The 17,752-nt window shown below is 42.0% G+C and overlaps 2 protein-coding genes across 5 annotated transcripts in view; one reads left to right on the plus strand and one right to left on the minus strand.

Moving 5' to 3' along the window:
• Window positions 1–17,072, minus strand: sec24d (SEC24 homolog D, COPII coat complex component). Of its 3 annotated transcripts, none has more exons than XM_027015033.2 (24): window positions 16,994–17,072; window positions 16,138–16,357; window positions 14,769–14,965; window positions 14,191–14,293; window positions 13,929–14,074; window positions 13,554–13,823; window positions 13,083–13,222; window positions 12,779–12,890; window positions 12,460–12,587; window positions 11,140–11,278; window positions 10,950–11,065; window positions 9,462–9,586; window positions 5,067–5,258; window positions 4,589–4,682; window positions 4,186–4,302; window positions 3,880–4,050; window positions 3,574–3,670; window positions 3,316–3,461; window positions 3,002–3,140; window positions 2,739–2,857; window positions 2,365–2,544; window positions 1,877–2,068; window positions 1,448–1,537; window positions 1–1,212 (listed from the first exon to the last, which is right to left on the minus strand). In XM_027015033.2, the coding sequence occupies exons 3-24, from the start codon at window positions 14,917–14,919 to the stop codon at window positions 1,072–1,074; spliced, it is 3,108 nt and encodes a 1,035-aa protein (XP_026870834.2). In that variant the 5' UTR covers window positions 14,920–14,965; window positions 16,138–16,357; window positions 16,994–17,072; the 3' UTR covers window positions 1–1,071. The 3 variants fall into 3 exon arrangements, with proteins under 3 accessions (XP_026870834.2, XP_026870833.2, XP_026870835.2); XM_027015032.2 differs by lacking the exon at window positions 16,994–17,072 and adding an exon at window positions 16,705–16,924; XM_027015034.2 differs by lacking the exons at window positions 14,769–14,965; window positions 16,138–16,357; window positions 16,994–17,072 and having other exon boundaries at window positions 13,929–14,054; window positions 14,191–14,289.
• LOC113580471 (synaptopodin-2-like) overlaps window positions 17,022–17,752 on the plus strand; it is a 19,081-nt gene continuing 18,350 nt past the window's right edge. The window contains exon 1 of one of the 2 annotated variants that reach the window (XM_027015031.2): window positions 17,022–17,193. In XM_027015031.2, the coding sequence (XP_026870832.2) occupies window positions 17,086–17,193 (108 nt within the window). In that variant the 5' untranslated portion in view covers window positions 17,022–17,085. The remainder of the gene's footprint in view (window positions 17,194–17,752) is intronic. The other variant, XM_027015030.2, reaches the window with a different exon arrangement.

A 17,752-nucleotide genomic window follows, 5' to 3' on the forward strand; every position in this document is an offset into this window, starting at 1 on the left:
TTAAGAGTACACTTTTAATCAAAATGTTTTATAAAGGCTTTAAGCAGAAATGTAAATGGAACATTATGCTCTCCACAAATGTATCCACCTTTCATAAAATAAAAAGCAAAGAAAAAGAACAACCTATACAACCACCCAGCATCAGTTCTTAGAATCAGGTACATGGCACATGAATGGCTCTGCCTAGGCTCCACCATGGTAGTACATGGATTACCTGAGGTATGTCTGCAAACAAATCAGACTGTTTCAAATATATCCCAAGTCGTAATAAAATATTGAGAAAGAGAAGTACCATTCTTAAAAAAGCATTAAGGCAGATTTAATATGATAAACAGCTGTCGCCAGCTTCATTGCCAGACTGCTAGAGCAGCACTACAAGCACAAACTCCATGAGTTTTGCTTATGGCTGTCTTGCTTTTGGTTCTTAGTTCTTAAGATTGTAGGGTTTTTGTCATGATGCTAAACACAGAAAATAAATATTCATGGTTTACAAAGTTACTGTATAATTAGCTGTAAAAAGATGAAGACAGTTCCAGAATAGAGTGTGAGGAGTTAGGCATGCAAATGGGTTCCCTCTTTGTAGTGAATAAATATCACTTTTGCATTATGTCTTTTTCAGATTGGGTAACTATCCAGTGGTGTCATCTATTAATTTAATAGACATAGCATTATCTTTCATGGTAAGTTAAAGAAAAAAACTTTTTTTCTTGCTTTCATGAGGAGGTTTTCTTTATATAGTCATGATATTAAAATATAATGTTCATTTTAATTATCACCTTCATTAAAAAAAAACAGGATATTTTTCCCTTCTTTTTTTCCTTACCATTTTTTCTGTATCCTATGTTACACATCAGAAGACCATAATATATAACAGTACACACAAGAATGCCAAGAATGGAACCACTTATTTCCAAACTTGAATTCTGATTGAAATGGAGAAAATAAGCACGCGTGCACCCAGGAGGGGAGTACAGTCATTTGAAGGGACCAGAGAGAAGCAAGTTCAAGATGTGCGTTGTGTTAAGACACATTCTCTTTGTATATAAGTGTGTATGTGCGCGTGCACACATATTAAGTGAGAAGCTGTCTGATCTCCCGGTGGACATAACACAAGAAGTCCATGTAGGATGCTCCTCCATACAGACCCTTATCCTCCACTAGATGCTGACGGAACAGCATTTCTGATCTGTCCTTCTGCTTCACAATCACCATCTGCAAACAAGCCCAGTGCACATAACTGGAAGCACTCCCACTAGTCCTTTACAATACATAGAGATTTTCATATTTCAGCAAATCGCATTTAAAAAAAATCTTTTTAGCTTTGCCCGTCAAGCCTTTTAACTGTATGCATTTGAGACAAACATTTTCTAAAGGAACATTTTTCTCTTTGGTCTTGTGACCCCATGGCAGTAACAAACATATGAATGTAAGGGAAGAAGGTGTGTACCTTTGTGGAGCTGGAACGCTGCTGGGAGATGGCACAGATGATGGAGTGAAGCTTCTTGGAGTGGCCGTTGTCCAACTCTGGTAATGAACTCTGCAATAACATTACAACTCATCAGTGATCAACTGGAACATGACACAGACGTGGATTCTTACATGTTTGTTATCTATAGCTAGGGGTGATAAGGGTATGAATTCTTGTCTTGAATTTCATTCCAACTACAATTCAGTGGTTGCCAGTTCAAACAAAGGCAATTTTGTGTGGTTTGGAATGACTCGGTCCAATTCGGAACGCCCAAATGTGATTCCAATAAAGAAAAATAGCTGGGATCAGTTTAGCGAGTGGCAACATGATTCAGCAACATCGAGGGAAATCGCACTGTGCGTGATGAACATTTGTTGCGTGAGTGTGCGCGACAGTGCCGTCACTGACCATGTCGGTGCCGAGGTGGGCCAGGGAGGGTACGTTGAAGAAGTTCTGGATGATGTCTGGAGGGCAGGCCTGACCCAGCCACAGGAATATGCACTGGCCGTTCTCCAGCAGGAAGGCCCCGGTGTCACTCAGGCGCTCCTCGGAGCAGCGCACCGCACTGGGCACCGCCTCGCTCGCTACATCCATGGAGTGCTGAGGGGTGGACCGAAGCCAAGCGATTCACACTGGTTTAACAGTAGTTTCAGTCTTTCGGGGAAATACTAACATAGGTAAAAGTGGATACATATGAGGTCTATATAAGAAATGTTCAGCTGAACAAAAATGCAGTCTATGTCAGGCTGTGTGTGTTTGTGTGCGTGTGCGCACGTGTGTGCGTGGTGCGTGTGTGTGTGTGTGTGTGCGTGCGCGCATCGTTATGTTATTCCGAAGCAGCGCAAACTCTTCCCTGCCCCTTTGCCCTGTGTGTGCTTGTGTGAACGTGCCCTCACCACAGGAATGAGTCGAGGGTAGAACAGGACCTGGCTCTCCTCCACCCCCATGGCCATGACGCTGAGGCGATGAAAGGCCCTGTCGTCGGTCGAGAGCTCGGCACTGCCCACCAGCGCTGGGGTCTTCAGCAGGCTGTTCATGTACACGGGGAATACCTTCATGGCATCGGGCAGGATCAGCTGTGTGTGATGACAGCGGCAGGTGGCAGGAATCTCATCATGTCATTGCTCCAATTATGCTAAATGTTTATTAACATTAGAATTATGTAGCAAAGCTGGGAGTTCACTTGACGACAGAACGCAACGTTTCTCCCCTAATTGCTGGTCCCATAACATAAGCGTGGCTCTGCGTGCCTGCGCCCTCTCGCTTATACCTGACTCGCGGCGGAGGGGCTGGCGCAGTTCTTCCTGTAGCAGGCCAGCATATGGGCCGTCTGCTTCACCAGGATCTCCCTGACCACCTTCACAGGCTGGGCCAGCATGGCGTGGTACGCTGGGGCACAAGCAGAGACAGACAGAGTTATGTGAGAACACGCACACAAGAGTGGTGTTTCTGCTCCACTGTAATGCTGGAAAGCTGTTGTTGTTGTTGTTGTTGTTGTTGTAGGGAAAGGGGCACGTGGGACAGTGGGGTCACCTGACTTGGCGAAGAAGTTGATGAGGGCATCTGTCTCACAGCTCTTGTAGAGGTCAGACAGCTGAGAACTGCAGGCCAGGCTGAGGTTGTGGACACGCAGACGTCTCTGCCCACTGATGGAGGTGTACAGTAGAGCACACTGGGAGAACGGCACAGGAACGTGTCACAGCTCAGTAAAGGATCTTCTGGGTTTGGTTCAGGTTTTTTTGGGGGGGGGGTTCTTGATTCTTAATTGTCACAAACACTGCAAGCTAATCTGCATCATGTGGAGTTGGTACACAGGGGCCACTGATTTGTAGCATAAGCTCACCGACCTGTATAAGTGCCCCAACGTCCTCGCTGAGTGTGTCGTCATGTTTGAATTCCACCGTAACAGCCTTTTCACAGTCCACTGCGGCCATCTCCACATCTGTGGTGTTGTTCATATAGATGGCACCATAGAAGTCTGTGGCCCTGAAACCTTAAGAATGCAACTCACGATCACATACAGTTTCTTCAAATCTCTGACTCTGCCTTTAACAAGCCAATGCTTAATTGCTGACTTGTTTACTGCTTGGCAGTGGCTGTCGTACCTGTGCTGGTTCGTACACGCATCATGGCATCGAATCCTATAGACTTCTTCACATCTTGCCTCAGATCACTGAGGAAATGTTGACCATCTACCTGGACCTGAAAGGAGTGATGTTGGACACTAGATCACAAGGGGGCAGTGTTTCACAACACTACAATTACAATGGGGAAACAACTTATTCAAAGCTTCACTGTGGACTAACCCAAGCGTGGCTTTAACCTATGATAACTGAGTCAGGGTGAATGTTTAACTAGCCTATTTGAATGGCGTGTGTCGATGACACTTGTGTGGTTGTGAAGACACAAACCTGGAAGTTGCTGTACTTATACACTGAGCCGCCAGTGTGCGCAGGAACGTCGGCCATTGTGGCCAAGTCCACATACTGGTTTGGGAACAGGAAAAGATCCACACAACAACCCTGGTTCACACACTCTTTAGTCAGCTGCTCATAGATGCCACGCTGTGCCTGGAACAGGGTCTGCAAACACACACGCACATACGTTAGCCTTGCGTTCCAAAAGTACTTTAACAAATGTGCTTCCTTTTGTAAGACCATTTTTCCTGCTGTGCTGTGTTCAAAATGTAATTTCGATGGAATTAATTAATGGGCCACCTTTTCCTTCTCTGTGTTCACCAGCTTTCTGTCATCCCTGTTCTTCAGTTTGCCCGGAGCTTCCGCCATGGGGAGCGAGGAGTGGAAGATAAAGAGCTTACCGCTGCACTCAGCTGCCTGAGGACAGAGAGTGGGTTCAGCTGCCATCAATGGTAATTGTGCTTTACATTAGCTTCAAGGCTGTGGGAGGTTAGTGGGACATTGCATATTATAAAAATCTGTCACACAACAGCAGAACACTCTCCAAATCCACAGAGCTGGGGGAGGGCTGAGTAAAAGTTTATTTCATAAAGGAACCAAATAAGCATTTTGGTTAGCTAAAACAAAGAATCTGCTATATAAATGAAGCATCCCAAATCATTTTGAAGTTGGAATATCAAATTGCATGGATGTTTGGTTCTACCTTTAGTGCCTCCACTCCGGCCTGGATGACTGGGGCAAAAACAGTCTCACTCTCGTTGGTGTCAGAAAACATGTCTGGGATCTGCTCCAACAAGCTATAAAAAAACAAACACAAAAAATATAAGATTCTCAACAATTAGTATGATAATTCTATTCCAAGTGATATTTATTGCTTCTATTCTAACAGCTTTGACACAGCAAGAAGATCTTGTATTTTATATTTAGAATTGACCAATTTGGTATTGGCTTGGAGTGAAATCACATTCTTGCTTCATATCTACAAAGGTATGCAAAAAGTAAGGCTTGCTTTTAACAAGAAAGTTATGTTTTAGTACCCTACAACAGTATAATGCTTCTACCACTGCCCAGAAACATTTAAGACGCTACAGTGGCTGTTTTTGCAAGCCTCACAACACTTGTCATGTCTACCTAATGTATCCAGCACCTTAAAGTTAAGAAGAATAGTTTTAAGACCCTACTTGTTGATGACAGCTCGTGACTCCTGAAAGTTGACAAGGAACCCGTCGAGCAGTGGCACAAACATCTCAGCCACGTCCGAGACCACCATCATCTGGGGTTGAGCCAGGGCACTCTTCACATTGTAGAAGTGCAGGATCTTGTTGTAGGTGACGAAGCCCACCTTGATGGCTGAACCCTCAGCCCCCTCCTCTCTAAAAACCAAATGTCCCAAAGAACCGTCTGTCATAAGTGTGCGCGTGCACAAACAATATATTTTCATGGATTCTCCAGTCCTCATCCTAGAGTTCAAGGTGTGTTAGAAGAATGGGGGGGAAAACGTGCAGGGCAGTGTTACTACCAAGGTCAGGACGGGAAAACGCCAGATTGTGTAATTGTATATATGCCATATACATTTTTATTAGAACAAACGATGATGTCTGTCATTAAAAAGATCTTAGAGATCACTGTGGGTCTTAGAGGTCCTTTGGTGACTTGTCCTGCATTTAATTCCATTGGTTTGAACCGATTCCATTTAAATCCATGTAATTCCATCCGATCCGACATCATACAGTTAAACATCCGCAGATATAGATACTGATATGATATCAAGCTGTTTGTTCAGTTGTTTGGGGGAAAGGCATGTTTTTTTTTTTTATTGCCTTACAGTTAGTGTCTCTCTTAGTGAGACTGCCTTATTCATCACCTTGGTTCACAGCTGTACTGTACTCACCCCTAACACACACGAACACACGCACTCACTCACTCTCACCCTCACTGCTCAATACGGCTGCCTCACTCACTCGTGAAATTGAGTTTTTTCCACTGCCTTACAGTCAGTGTCTGTCAGTGAGATATTATTGCCTTATTCATCACTTTGGTTCACAGTTGCACTGTACATACCCCCCCAACACACACACACACACACACACACACACACACACACACACACACATATACACACATACACACACACACTCATTTCACTCTCACCTGCACTGCTCAATACAGCTGCCTACCTGTACTCTGAGTGTCTCTTCACTTGACCTCTGCTTAAAACCAATAGAAATTTAATTCTGATAACGATTACAAGATGGCTATTCTTTTTAGTCAAAAAAATACAAAGCTATGGATAGTTAGCTTATTCTCTAGCTTCTTATTCAAAATTTCCAGTTCACCTTAAAACTAACTAGGCTAACGACAAACAGCAGTTTTAATGTTTTTTTCATGTGGTTTGAATACACTAAAGCCATACAGTAACTGACTTTATGAATTTAAGAAAGGGAGTGCTTTATATGTTCGTTTATAAACCGAATCAGTTTCTGGCAGGTTTGTTTTCTCTTTCTCCTTTTCCAGACTCTGAACTTCCTTTACATCACGGTCAAACTGGAAACATATTCGTTTGTCCTTTTAAAGAACAGATTAATACCTAAATCACTGCTGGTCGCGGATCCATGGCAGTGAACGGTGTTAAAACCCAATTTTGTCTCGTTGAAATGCGCTCACTAGAAGGCAGATAACGTGTTCTCCAAACTTGATTGTCAAAAGGATTAGCAATGGAAAGCAGGACACACGTGCGAATGCATGGATATTTGTAATTTGTAATAATTGTTTCTGATCGTCACATGTGAAGAAAACTACCATTACAACAGTGTATAAACTGTGCTCAAACTAGCCTGCTGATGTGTGACCTGCTCTAACCTGACTGCTATCACATACGGTGCGCTGCTACAAAGCACTGATGTCCTATTTTCATGCTGGATTTCGGATAGCAGTTTCCTTAAAAAATGTCTTTACTGATATACATTTCAGCATTTTTTGCTGTTATAGATCCAATTCCCATACGTGGTATCAGATCGGTGCCATCTCTAATCCATTCCATAAAATGTCAACATCTTGTGCTAATAGCACAAAATGAGCCAATAAATGAATTCAGTGAACTCAATTAAACAAATGTACCAGCGCTTTGATCACATCTAACCAGAATATCAAAGCTTGTTTCAAATCATGTCCTGCAAGGAAGCTAGGTTTCTGGGATTGATTATGGTGGTTATCATCGTGGTCTTGAGTTCCATAAAACCTAAGAAACAGGCAGCGCCAAACAATTTCATGGAGAAAACATTAGTGGACAGAGCAAGGTAGACTGGGAAATATTTGTCAATATGATCTATTTGTCAGAATGATGTCAGATTTGAAGTCAGGGTCAAAGAGAAATGTTTTCTTTCATACTAAGGCCAGTTCAGAGAGGCTTGTGTATGTGTAGTGTTGAAAGCCACTTCCTTAACATAAATCATTGCTTGAACGCTAACTTAAGACAACGTGCCCAAGAACACATTCCAAGAACAGCAAAAAAAAAAAAAAAAAAAAAAGGAAAAAAAGAAGTGAGGTCATTTGGATAAGCAGCTCTTAGATTTGACTCCCAATTAGACAAGCCACTAGGACAACATGCCCACAGCAACAGAAAGCCAGAGCACATACGAGCTGGTTTATGCTGTTACACGATATGGCAAAAATGAGAACAAACCTTTTACGAAGGAAAAATAATTACGTGAAGAACGTGATCACTTGTATGCTTTCAATTACAAATCACTCTTATCTCTTCTGCCTTATCACTGAAACAGAGAGCAAAAGTCAAAAGTACACGCACACACACCATGTAGAAAGTAAGAAAATGTCAAATAATATAGTGTTAACAACTGCATAACTGCTTCAAAATGGTTCTGCAAATGGTCAAAATGTTTTGCAGTATAAATTTGATTTATTAGGCTACCTGATGTTCAGGATGTATACACTGTATTAACTGGTAGAGTTAACAAGTCTCATGTGAGCAGAACAAGGCTGCAATTATTTGAGCTTACACCCTGTGCATGATATAGTAGTCATCCAAGAATTCTGTTTCTTTTAAGAAAACTATGCAAAAGTGACTGACTTATGCCCTGTTATCATGTAGCTAATATCCAGAGAGCAGAGACTGCATTTGACCTCTTCAAGTAAGAACATAAAAGATTTCCAAATACAAATGACATCTGTGTCTGAGATTTGCATTTTTCTCTGGCTTAAATTTGTAAGATTGTAAAATGCAACTGACTGGAGTCACACATGTCCACAGGCCAATCCTGCCATTATCCATACAAAGAACAGATTCAAAACCAATGCAACTCCAAAACTGGGAATATCAGCCCCTATCAGCTCAGCACATTTTCAGGCTCAAGTCCAGATGAGAAATGAAATTGCCGACATAAGTTGTACTACCGAGTTCAGCTCCCAGCTGCCTGCCCTTTCTAATGTACTCTATTCCTTACTGTTGATTCTTGGGGCAAACCCCGAGTCACAGAAAGACATTTGGTGTTCAATGTGGTTTTCATTAAATGCAAGCGCTCTAGTGAGCAAAGCCAGAAACAGAGGGGAGAAATCAGATTTAATACCGCAGGCTTATTTGGAGTGCACTACCGGAGTGCTTTTGGGGTGAGGTCAGTTTTCCAAACAAATATGGACGTACCCGCAGGAGCTGGCGGAGGACGAAAAGGGGGTTTCACAGGAGAGAAATACACACTCCTGGATCAAAAGGCCACTTTCCCGCAGGCCGGAGGAAGCGGCACGGACCATTCAATGCTTTGAGCTAGCTGCAGAACCTCCACCCACACCATTTACACACCCCTACCTTCCTTTGTCATCCCCCGCAAAACAAACAAACAAACAAACAAACAATAACCTTGCAGGCAGGAATTGTCGAACGATGAGATACTGGAACACTCAGCTGCATGGATTTGGTATTTGTTGTGTCTTATTGCTCTCTGTCTTTTTTTTTTTTTTTTTTTTTTTTATGTATGCTCTTGTGACCATATTTGGCATGGAACCGGCTGCCTTTTCCTGGTGGACTTGGTTGCGTTCCAAGCGGACAACAACCGAGACGCAGCCCCGTTCCACCTGAGAAAATGTTGGCATGACAGTGAGGGCTTTCTCTGGGCAACGCAGCAGAAGTGTGCTCAACAGCCCGCACGCTGGCTTTGTGAGTGGGGAGTGCAACGATGACAGCAACGCTTGATAAGGCTAATGTTATGCTGATAGGCATCGCTGCATGAGCAATGCTGGACTGGTGTTAAGAAAGCAGACCCTGGACAGTTAAGGTTGAGAGATGACCAGGACTTTTGATGAAGTGCTTAAGTTGAGGATGATGAGGGCACGAGCAGACCCATTGTGAATAGCAGCTCAATGCGAGCTATTGGTCAGTGAAGTGTTTCTTCAGATTACATGCTGAAACCACACTTAAACAACAAGTTCCACTTCTGTTACCTATGGCAATGGATATGCTTCACATACAGTTTTGCTTCGTAGTGAAACACCTACTCCAGCCTGTCTGAACGGATCAACTCAAAGTAACTGTAACAAACAACAGTAAAAAGAGCCCCCTCACTCACTTTGGAAGTTGATCCAAAAGTGTCTTCAGTTCATCGCATATCAGTTTGACAAGGCCACTCTTTATGTTGTTGTAGGAGACGTCAATCACGAAGATGTAAGCCGGAGGATTGGGAGGCTTATTGTTCTGAGAAAGGGAAGACGAAGACATAAAAATCACCACATACATACACAGAAGCTGAACCTTCCAAAAGACCTAATTACAATCCTGACAAAAACCGGAAATGCACATTCATTATAATAAATTCTAACTGGCTTTGACACACCATCAGACCTGCAAAGGCCAATGGGCCATACCACTTTTTGAGACCATATTTACAGACCTGCTGCTGATACAGACAAAGAACACAGGACCTTCTAAGCCATATTCAGTGAACTGCAACGGCTTACAAATATTTTTGGCCCTGAAATCTGCAATCTACCTGAAACATTAAAGAGATATTAAAAGTTCCTATTAGGCCAAAACATAAGCAAGCATGGACACGGATGAAGCCATCTGACCATACACATTCCAACCTCGACATTCTTATCAAAAGGAGAACAGTGGGAGGAGGCCTAACTGCACACTGTTTTGTTTCCTGGGTAACGGTGTGCAGCAGGGACCACCTCCAAGGTTTTTGTTTAATACAGGACTCAAGCAGAATTCTAAACATTAATAAACAGCAGAGAGGGAGAGAGACAGGCAGCTAGGATCAGGCAGGAGGAGTGGGGTCATTTAAGACTCTTAAGAGAAGGAGCAAACCCAAAACCTTGACTAGTCAGCTTTTAGATTTGTTGCAAGTACATTTTAATTGTACAATTGCCAATGGAATCAATTTGCAGTTGCTGACAGTAGTTTAAAAGAAGACAATGCTTCAGCAAATATGCTTCATGGAGCTTCAAACTCACTAACAAGACATTTAAATCAGTTTATTGATACTTAAACTGCCAAAATTTACTAACAAATGTTGTCAAATGTGTAATTTTGTGCATGGCCACTGTGTGAAAGCTTGTAATAAGATACCTAGGGCATTCTTTATGAAAATAATCCTTTGTAGGCTGTAAACTGCTACAGTGCTGGGCCTTGGATTTAATCACCCATCCTTGAGTAAAAAATGACTGACAGCCAAGAAATTAAGTTCCTTCAGTTACCTCCCAGGGCATACCGACTGTGTGCAGGAGAATCAAAGAATCCAACTGTTTTCTCAAATGTTTTCTTGTCTGAATCCCTTTTGTTGATATTTGCTGATTAATATCAGATGTAATTCACGGAAACATTTTCGATGTCCAGCGTATATGTCACATTCTACACTCACAAACAGTATTCATTATCTATCCTAAAATATACCTGTATTAGCCATATTTTATCTGTACAAAGCTTTAACATTATAATAGTATGTGAAACATGGGTGATGCCATAAACGTTATTTAGTATTAGGTTTATCCAGAGCCTCAGTGTCCATGCTCATGTGTAAGGTATTGTTTAGAGGGGGCTGAAAACAGAGTGTTACCTTGCAGTAATCCAGAGTAGCGGTAAACTCATAAGAGCCCAGGGATAGCTCGGGCCTTTCATACATGTCCAGTCTGCGGCCCATGTGGTCCAGGTGCTGGAAGTACTGGACAGGAACTGGGGGGGGGGAATACAGGTTTTTGCTCTACAGTCTTTAAATTGTTAAAGCTGAAATACTGAGCAGTACCCACCTTCATTAACACAGTTACAGAAACCACACTGGTAGCGTCGCCCACCGTCGATGAACAGCATGAAGGGACACATGTAGGCCTTACAGCGGTTACAGCGTATGGGCCCTGCCTCTCCATGATTTACAATGTACAGGGGAGTCTGGAACAGAAAAACAGAACCGAGAGAAGACACAGACATACGTTTATTGCTTTGAACTGCAATGCACATTCTCTCAGTGCTTATTATTACTATATATAATGTCGCATATGAGGTACCACTGCCTGTAATGCAGTCTATGAGGCATTTATCCACACTCATATGGTTCTTATATCTGGTAACTAAAATGCAATCATAAGTTTAAGAAGCAGATGCAAAACTAATTGGTATAGGCTGTTTCCTGCATAAAAAAAGAGGAGAGGACATCTTTCAGTTGATTCTGGAAGACATGCAGCTGATTAACATCACTTGTTTTAAAGTATCGTCATGCAGTGCACATTTCTGAGATGAAACAGAGATGGGTGAGGCAAAGTCAAAGGGAAAATGAACAGAAATCAGTGTTTACAATAGGCAAGACAAAAGCCCCCCCCTGCCCCCCCAATGTCTATGCATGCATAATATACCGTGTGGCTGTAATGTTGTTGTAACTGTAGCATAAGTAAGAAGTAATGTAATATAGCCACAGTCTAACATCATAATCCCTGTGTATTAACCATGCTTGCACTGTCTTCTTCTGGCCGGTGGCTGGTGCTGAAAGAGTGGGATGCAAGCCTGATTTAGCTCTGTTTTTATTGACAGAGCTGGAAAACTTTCATCTGACGTGTTCTCCAGACACTGAAGATTAGACTAATTAAGGCTCTTCAGTCCGAACACAATAACATTTCCTAAAAAGGCTGTGTGGCACGGAGCTGTCACATCCAGAATGGTGAGACTGACTGAGAAAAGACTCCTGGACCACACAACACCTGCAAACCTCAACAATACATGGATGATGGAACAAAACCATCATACTGTCACATACAAGTCACAAGCCCGTTAGCAGAAATGGTAGTAGCAGTGGTGGTAGGAGAAATGATAGCAGTAGTAGTAGATGTAGAAGTGGTGGTAGTAGTTTTAATAATAGTAGTAGTATTATTAATGGTAGTAGTATTAATAGTAGTAGTAGTATTAATAATAGTAATAGTATTATTAATGGTGGTAATATTAATAATAGTAAGAGTAGTATTAATGGTAGTAGTATTAATGGTAGTAGTAGTAATGACGACACATTCTTTTTGACGAACTTCAGAGAAACAAACCAGTTTAAGGTAAAACATAAGAACCACTGAAAAGCAACTACGTACTTCATTCTTGGGGACACTGGCTAAAGGTTTGATGATGGTTGCCAGAGGCACCTGGCACTGCTTGGCAAGGTCTGAGGTACAGGGGAACGAATAGGTGGTGCACCGCATAAACCTGGGGCTAGCATTTCCTGTAACAACAGTAAAACATTTTACCCAAAAATAGGTTATTTTAACTTTTTATAAGATGTCCTGCAACTGTTTAAATCATATAAAATTTGAATCATATAACCTTTTTACATTATTATAATTAATCTAGGTCTTCAAATGTTTCATGGTTATAGCTGGATCTGAGAGTCAGGCACTTTGCCACAGCACTCACCTTGATCCTGGACTGAGAAACTGGTCGTGACAAAGGGTGGCACCTGACCCCTGAGGTTTGTGGTGTAGAGCTGACCGCCTCTCTTAACCTGGTCATCTTCAATCACTTGAGTCTGTTTAGCAGAGAGTAACATCATTTTAAAGGGCCATTGTAAATACTGGACTTCTTACCAATCAAAATGATATTTTACACAATCTACCCGGCTCATCACAAATTAATTCAACATTTTCAACTCCAATCATGATACTACCACCATAAAACCACACTTTACTGATCATTATATATTTTTGACAAATGTTCTTACTGTGCTAGGTATGGAGTCGGGATCCAGTTTCTTTTGAGGAGGTCCAGCCATCTGAGCAGCACCTCCAGGAAATGCTCCTGGGAAAGCGCCTGCCGGTGGCCCTGCCATCTGAGACCCTGGGACCTGGCCGCCATACGACCCTACAGCCAGAGCAACACTTAGGCTGGATGACAGAGAATCTGCCGCACCTCATGAGTGTATTATCAGGCTTCGCTGTTATCCGATAATGATTACGCAACATCTGGGTATATAACAGTGGTTATGACGGTGAATGAATGTTGATGACACATTGATTGCATTTTCCAAGGTAGAACACGTAGTTGCCAACATGCACTTTTAAAAATTTAAGGTATTCAAATCAATCATGTTTTTACATTTAGTATTACATTTGTTCACATACATGATCCCAATAGAGTATGCTGCATTTGCAATGACACTTAAAGTTTTGTAAAACTATCAAGCCCCTGTTACCTGGCTGCTGAGGAAATCCCTGAGGTCCTGCTTGTGGCTGGAATCCGCCTCCACCCATGAGGGGAGAGCCTGGCTGACAGTTAGGCATTACCATTGGTGGAACACCCACAGGTGGGCTAGCAGCCATTGGTGGACATGCACTTAATGGAGGAAGCTGAGGGCCTTGTGGAGACAAGGGTGCATGTCCCATTGGTGTTGGTGGAGACATTTGGAAAGGCTGCGGTGCTGCTGAACTGGTGGGTGACTGAGGAGACTGAATGGGGTTTGGGGCTAGATAAAGAAAACAGATACATGTTCAGAAATCACGTGTGCAAAAACTGTACATTTCATCAGAAAGGAAAAAAGTGCAAGGAAAAAGAGTGTCACTAAACCTACCATATCCACCAATGTTCATTGCACTCATCTGATTGGTGATCTGCTGTGTTGGAGGTGTGGCCTGTGGCATGCTGTGGTACGGTCGTTGAGGGGGCTGTCCATAGGGAGACATGGCAGGGGCAGAGTCTGCAGGAAGAGGTGGATACCTAAAGGTAGGAAAAGCTTATTTGAGATTTTAATCAAATCTCCAAAGCGGTCACCTTAACACAAGAGGAAAAAACCATGGATGAAACTGTTCAAACTGAGGGCAGAGTTAAGTTACTTCTGAGGGTGTGCGCCATTCTGCTGAATGGAAGACCCATGTTGGACAGACACGAGAGATGGAGGCATCCCAGATGGACCGGATGCTGCAGTCTTGAGCATACCTAGAACACATTTATGGAAAGGGCCATAAGATAACCACATCACCAAGGGATTACTGCCTACTAAAATTCAACTTGAAAACTTTTCCAGCAGCAAGCAATTAGGCTATGGTGAGAAAGTGAAAATTTAACAGATTACAAGTTTAAAGATTAGTGTTTTATGTTTTAAAATGATTCTCGTAATCTGTGTTCAGTCTGAGTAGTGTAGCATGGGGAAATGAGAGAAGACTTTTATACATCATGGGAGGAGGGCTTTTTAAGTATATAGTTAGCATATCTGAAATTGAAATATATTAATATGTAAAATATGTATATTTATTATAATATAACTATAATACATATGTAATGTGTGTATAAATACATAAATATGAAAGCACAGCCAGCTTGTATCAGGTTAGTCTGCACAGTCACATTTCAAACGTGTAAGGACAAGACGAGACCTGTCTGAAGTAAGTACGAGACTTGGGGAACTTCATACCTGCTGCCTGGGGAGCAAAGGGCTGTGCTGGGGCTCCGTAGTGGCCATAGTGAGACTGCGGAGGGGGAGCCCCAAATCCAGTGGGGTATCCTCCCATTCCCGGCTGGGCCTGGGAATAAGGCGGTGTAGCAACATAACCCTGCTGGCTCATCTCCTGTTAGAGTTCGCTCATTCCAGACTCCGAGAAAAACAGCAACCTGTAGTGAGGTTTTGAATACATGTTTAGTTTTGAACACTTTTAAACTTGCAATAATACACATACTGTTTTGTGTTAAGGAGAGCTGTATGATATTGTCAGTACCAATGGCACGGTACACTGTTTATGGCTTTTACATTTACATTAATTACATTAATATCTAGACATCCACTCTACCTTTAGTGGTGATGCTCTCTTTGTGTTGCAATGCTGAAGTTTCTACAACTTGAGTAAATATCAGGTTATTCCATCTGTACTCTGAAATTACAACCTTCCGAATTGCTCTAGTTCCGCTCATACCATATTTTATACCAGGTCTTGGTGATATGCAAGAGGGACTTTTACCAATGGACTATTCAGAGATAATGGAAGTGAAAACATTGCCTGTCAATCTGTTTGACAACGTTCAATTTTTTTTCTTTAAGGGGGGGGTGAGGGAATGATTATGGTTCATCTTCTCTGTCGTCCTCTGTGCAGATTTAATATGTCATCTAAACCACAGGCCTGCAAATTGGTTTTTAAATTCAAGTCCTCCAGTGTGGCTACAAATTTAGTCAACAACTGTCATAACTCACAAACCAAATAACACCTTTCCACAAACATAAACATATGCCAAAACATTTACATTAATAAATAAAATAATTAATCAGTTAATTCGCCTTGTCACGTATGAATCGAGTCCTCTAGAATAGTGGCCTGTGCAGATGTTTCACACATCAAGCTGCCATCAGCTGAGTGAAGGTCCAAACACATAGCTAGGTAAAGTTTATCCAAGAAAACCATATAAAAAATTGTTTCCTGGGAGGTAACAGTAGATTGAATCACGCTTTCGGTATACTTCAACAACAAAATAAGAGCATCGTTTTGCCAGGACTGCCACGTCAAAGAAGACTTTAAGCCCAATTGCGGGTTTAAACAACAATAACACTGCCACATATGTATATGGTTGTCATTAAAAGCGTTTTGCATCCGTTCAAACACTGCTATACGGATAAAATTGGATTGCAGAAAGTTGAAGTTAGCTAACATAACCTATCTACCACAGACGGAAATGAACAAAAGCCTTAAACTTTCCTAATAATTTACTGCTGGAAGACGAACGATCTTATACTGCCTAAAATGAATGAACCGTGTGTCTAATATTACAAAAAAAGAAAAGAAAAGAAAACTTACCTGAAAGGTAAAACAATGTCGAACGGCCTTTCTGGTGGCAGGCTCGAACAGCGTAACGGGAATGCCACGTCAAGCCCACGGCACCGGTCTCTGCGTACGAGCCAGCGTTAGTCTGCTGCTGCTACTGCGCACGCGCACAGTGATGAGACCCGCTACACGTCAGCAAAGATGCAGAAGTACGTAGTAAAACCATCGACAAAACGGAGCGGAAGATAAAATCCTGGACAACAAATATAAAACATAATTACTCGTCTTACGAGTCGTTTTAATTACGCCTAACACAAACTCTTAGGGAAAATGTGTAAGAATTTCGAGATGTTACGCTTACGTTAAAAACTAAAACGAATGTACTAAGTTTAGTCTAATGACATATAAAGCAATGCAATGCAATGCATGAAAATAAAAACATTTCAGTGTAGTCGTCTTACTATTCACATTTCACTAGCAGATGTAGCTTTGCAAACGTAAAGACCTGATGTAGGAAGTAACGAGCCGTAGCCTAAATGTAGGCTATGTATTTCTATAAATACTGGTCTGCCAACAGTTTAATAACAACGCTAACCTTACCGTAACCAAAGCTATATTCTGAAGTTCAGTTACTCTTTCAGGTGAAAGCTGTATTTTTTCCCATGGGTATCATCAAAACATTCCCTGCTGATTAAGTTTTTGTTTACCACACAGAGTATGCCTTCATAACCAAACGTTTATCTGATTTGATTTAATGTGATTCCGAAATTCCCTTAGATTTTCCAGGCTCTCAAGTTCAAGCTTGGCCGATAGACTTCTATATGGGCAGGCCTCAGAGTAATGACGCTAAAAGTGGGCTGGACATGATGTGTTGTGGCTGTATACTTACCTAAACCACTTGAGAGATTCTTCCGAACAAACTTCATTCTTCCTAGGCTTGTGAACAGCGCAAAGGTGGAAGCCGGGGGTGCGTCTTAAGGAATGGGAACAGGGGACTACGTCTGTATAACGGTGCGCGGCCGAGCGCCCTGGGGGTTTCTTCTGCGTCAAAGCGACGCAGAACCTCACCATCCTCTCCAGGTGTATCAGGTGAGATGAAGTTAATGGTAATAATAACGTAGAACATCTGGCATTTGCTTAGCGATGAGCAACACAGGTTCAAAAATTTACAATTTCAGAGCGAGATAATTATGACTGACATTGCTGTATTGCTTCTTGGAGTTTTAAAAGTACAGCGGATGAACTCTTGGTTTATTCAAATGATACCTTTTTGTTACACGGTGCAAAACAATTCGTACCCGCTAAATTGGAGTTGAGGCAACTATGACAAAGTCAGTATTGCTTACAGGAAAACTAAGCCTACCTAAATGACTGCGTAGTTATGGATACTACGCAAAATGCACTACAAGGTATAATACTTTAACAAAATGTTAGGTAATATGAACTTGAGATGTGAGCCTGCGCTGGTATATCTTGCGTATGTATCCTTCAGCAGTTTCAGCTACTTTTAAAAATATAATGCAACTCTAGTATTAGTAGGAAAGTGAAGTAGTAACGGTACAGTTATAAGCGCTCTTTTTCAGGCTTGAGCAGGGCTCCTTATATGGTAATGGAACAGCTGTTCGTCAGTCCAGTGCTGACTGTCTGT

The sequence above is a fragment of the Electrophorus electricus genome, chromosome 19, assembly GCF_013358815.1.
Source record: "Electrophorus electricus isolate fEleEle1 chromosome 19, fEleEle1.pri, whole genome shotgun sequence".
In the NCBI taxonomy this organism is placed as follows: Eukaryota; Metazoa; Chordata; class Actinopteri; order Gymnotiformes; family Gymnotidae; genus Electrophorus; species Electrophorus electricus.

What these genes read in the sequence shown, in the direction of transcription:
- sec24d (XM_027015033.2), bottom strand. Translation starts at nt 14,919, where the DNA reads ATGAGCCAGCAGGGTTATGTTGCTACACCGCCTTATTCCCAGGCCCAG. An exon ending in CTACTCTGGATTACTGCAAG is followed by an intron (nt 9,587 to 10,949) that starts GTAACACTCTGT and finishes TCCCTTTCTCAG; the next exon opens with AACAATAAGCCTCCCAATCC. An exon ending in TCACGAGCTGTCATCAACAA is followed by an intron (nt 4,683 to 5,066) that starts GTAGGGTCTTAA and finishes GTTTTTTTATAG; the next exon opens with CTTGTTGGAGCAGATCCCAG.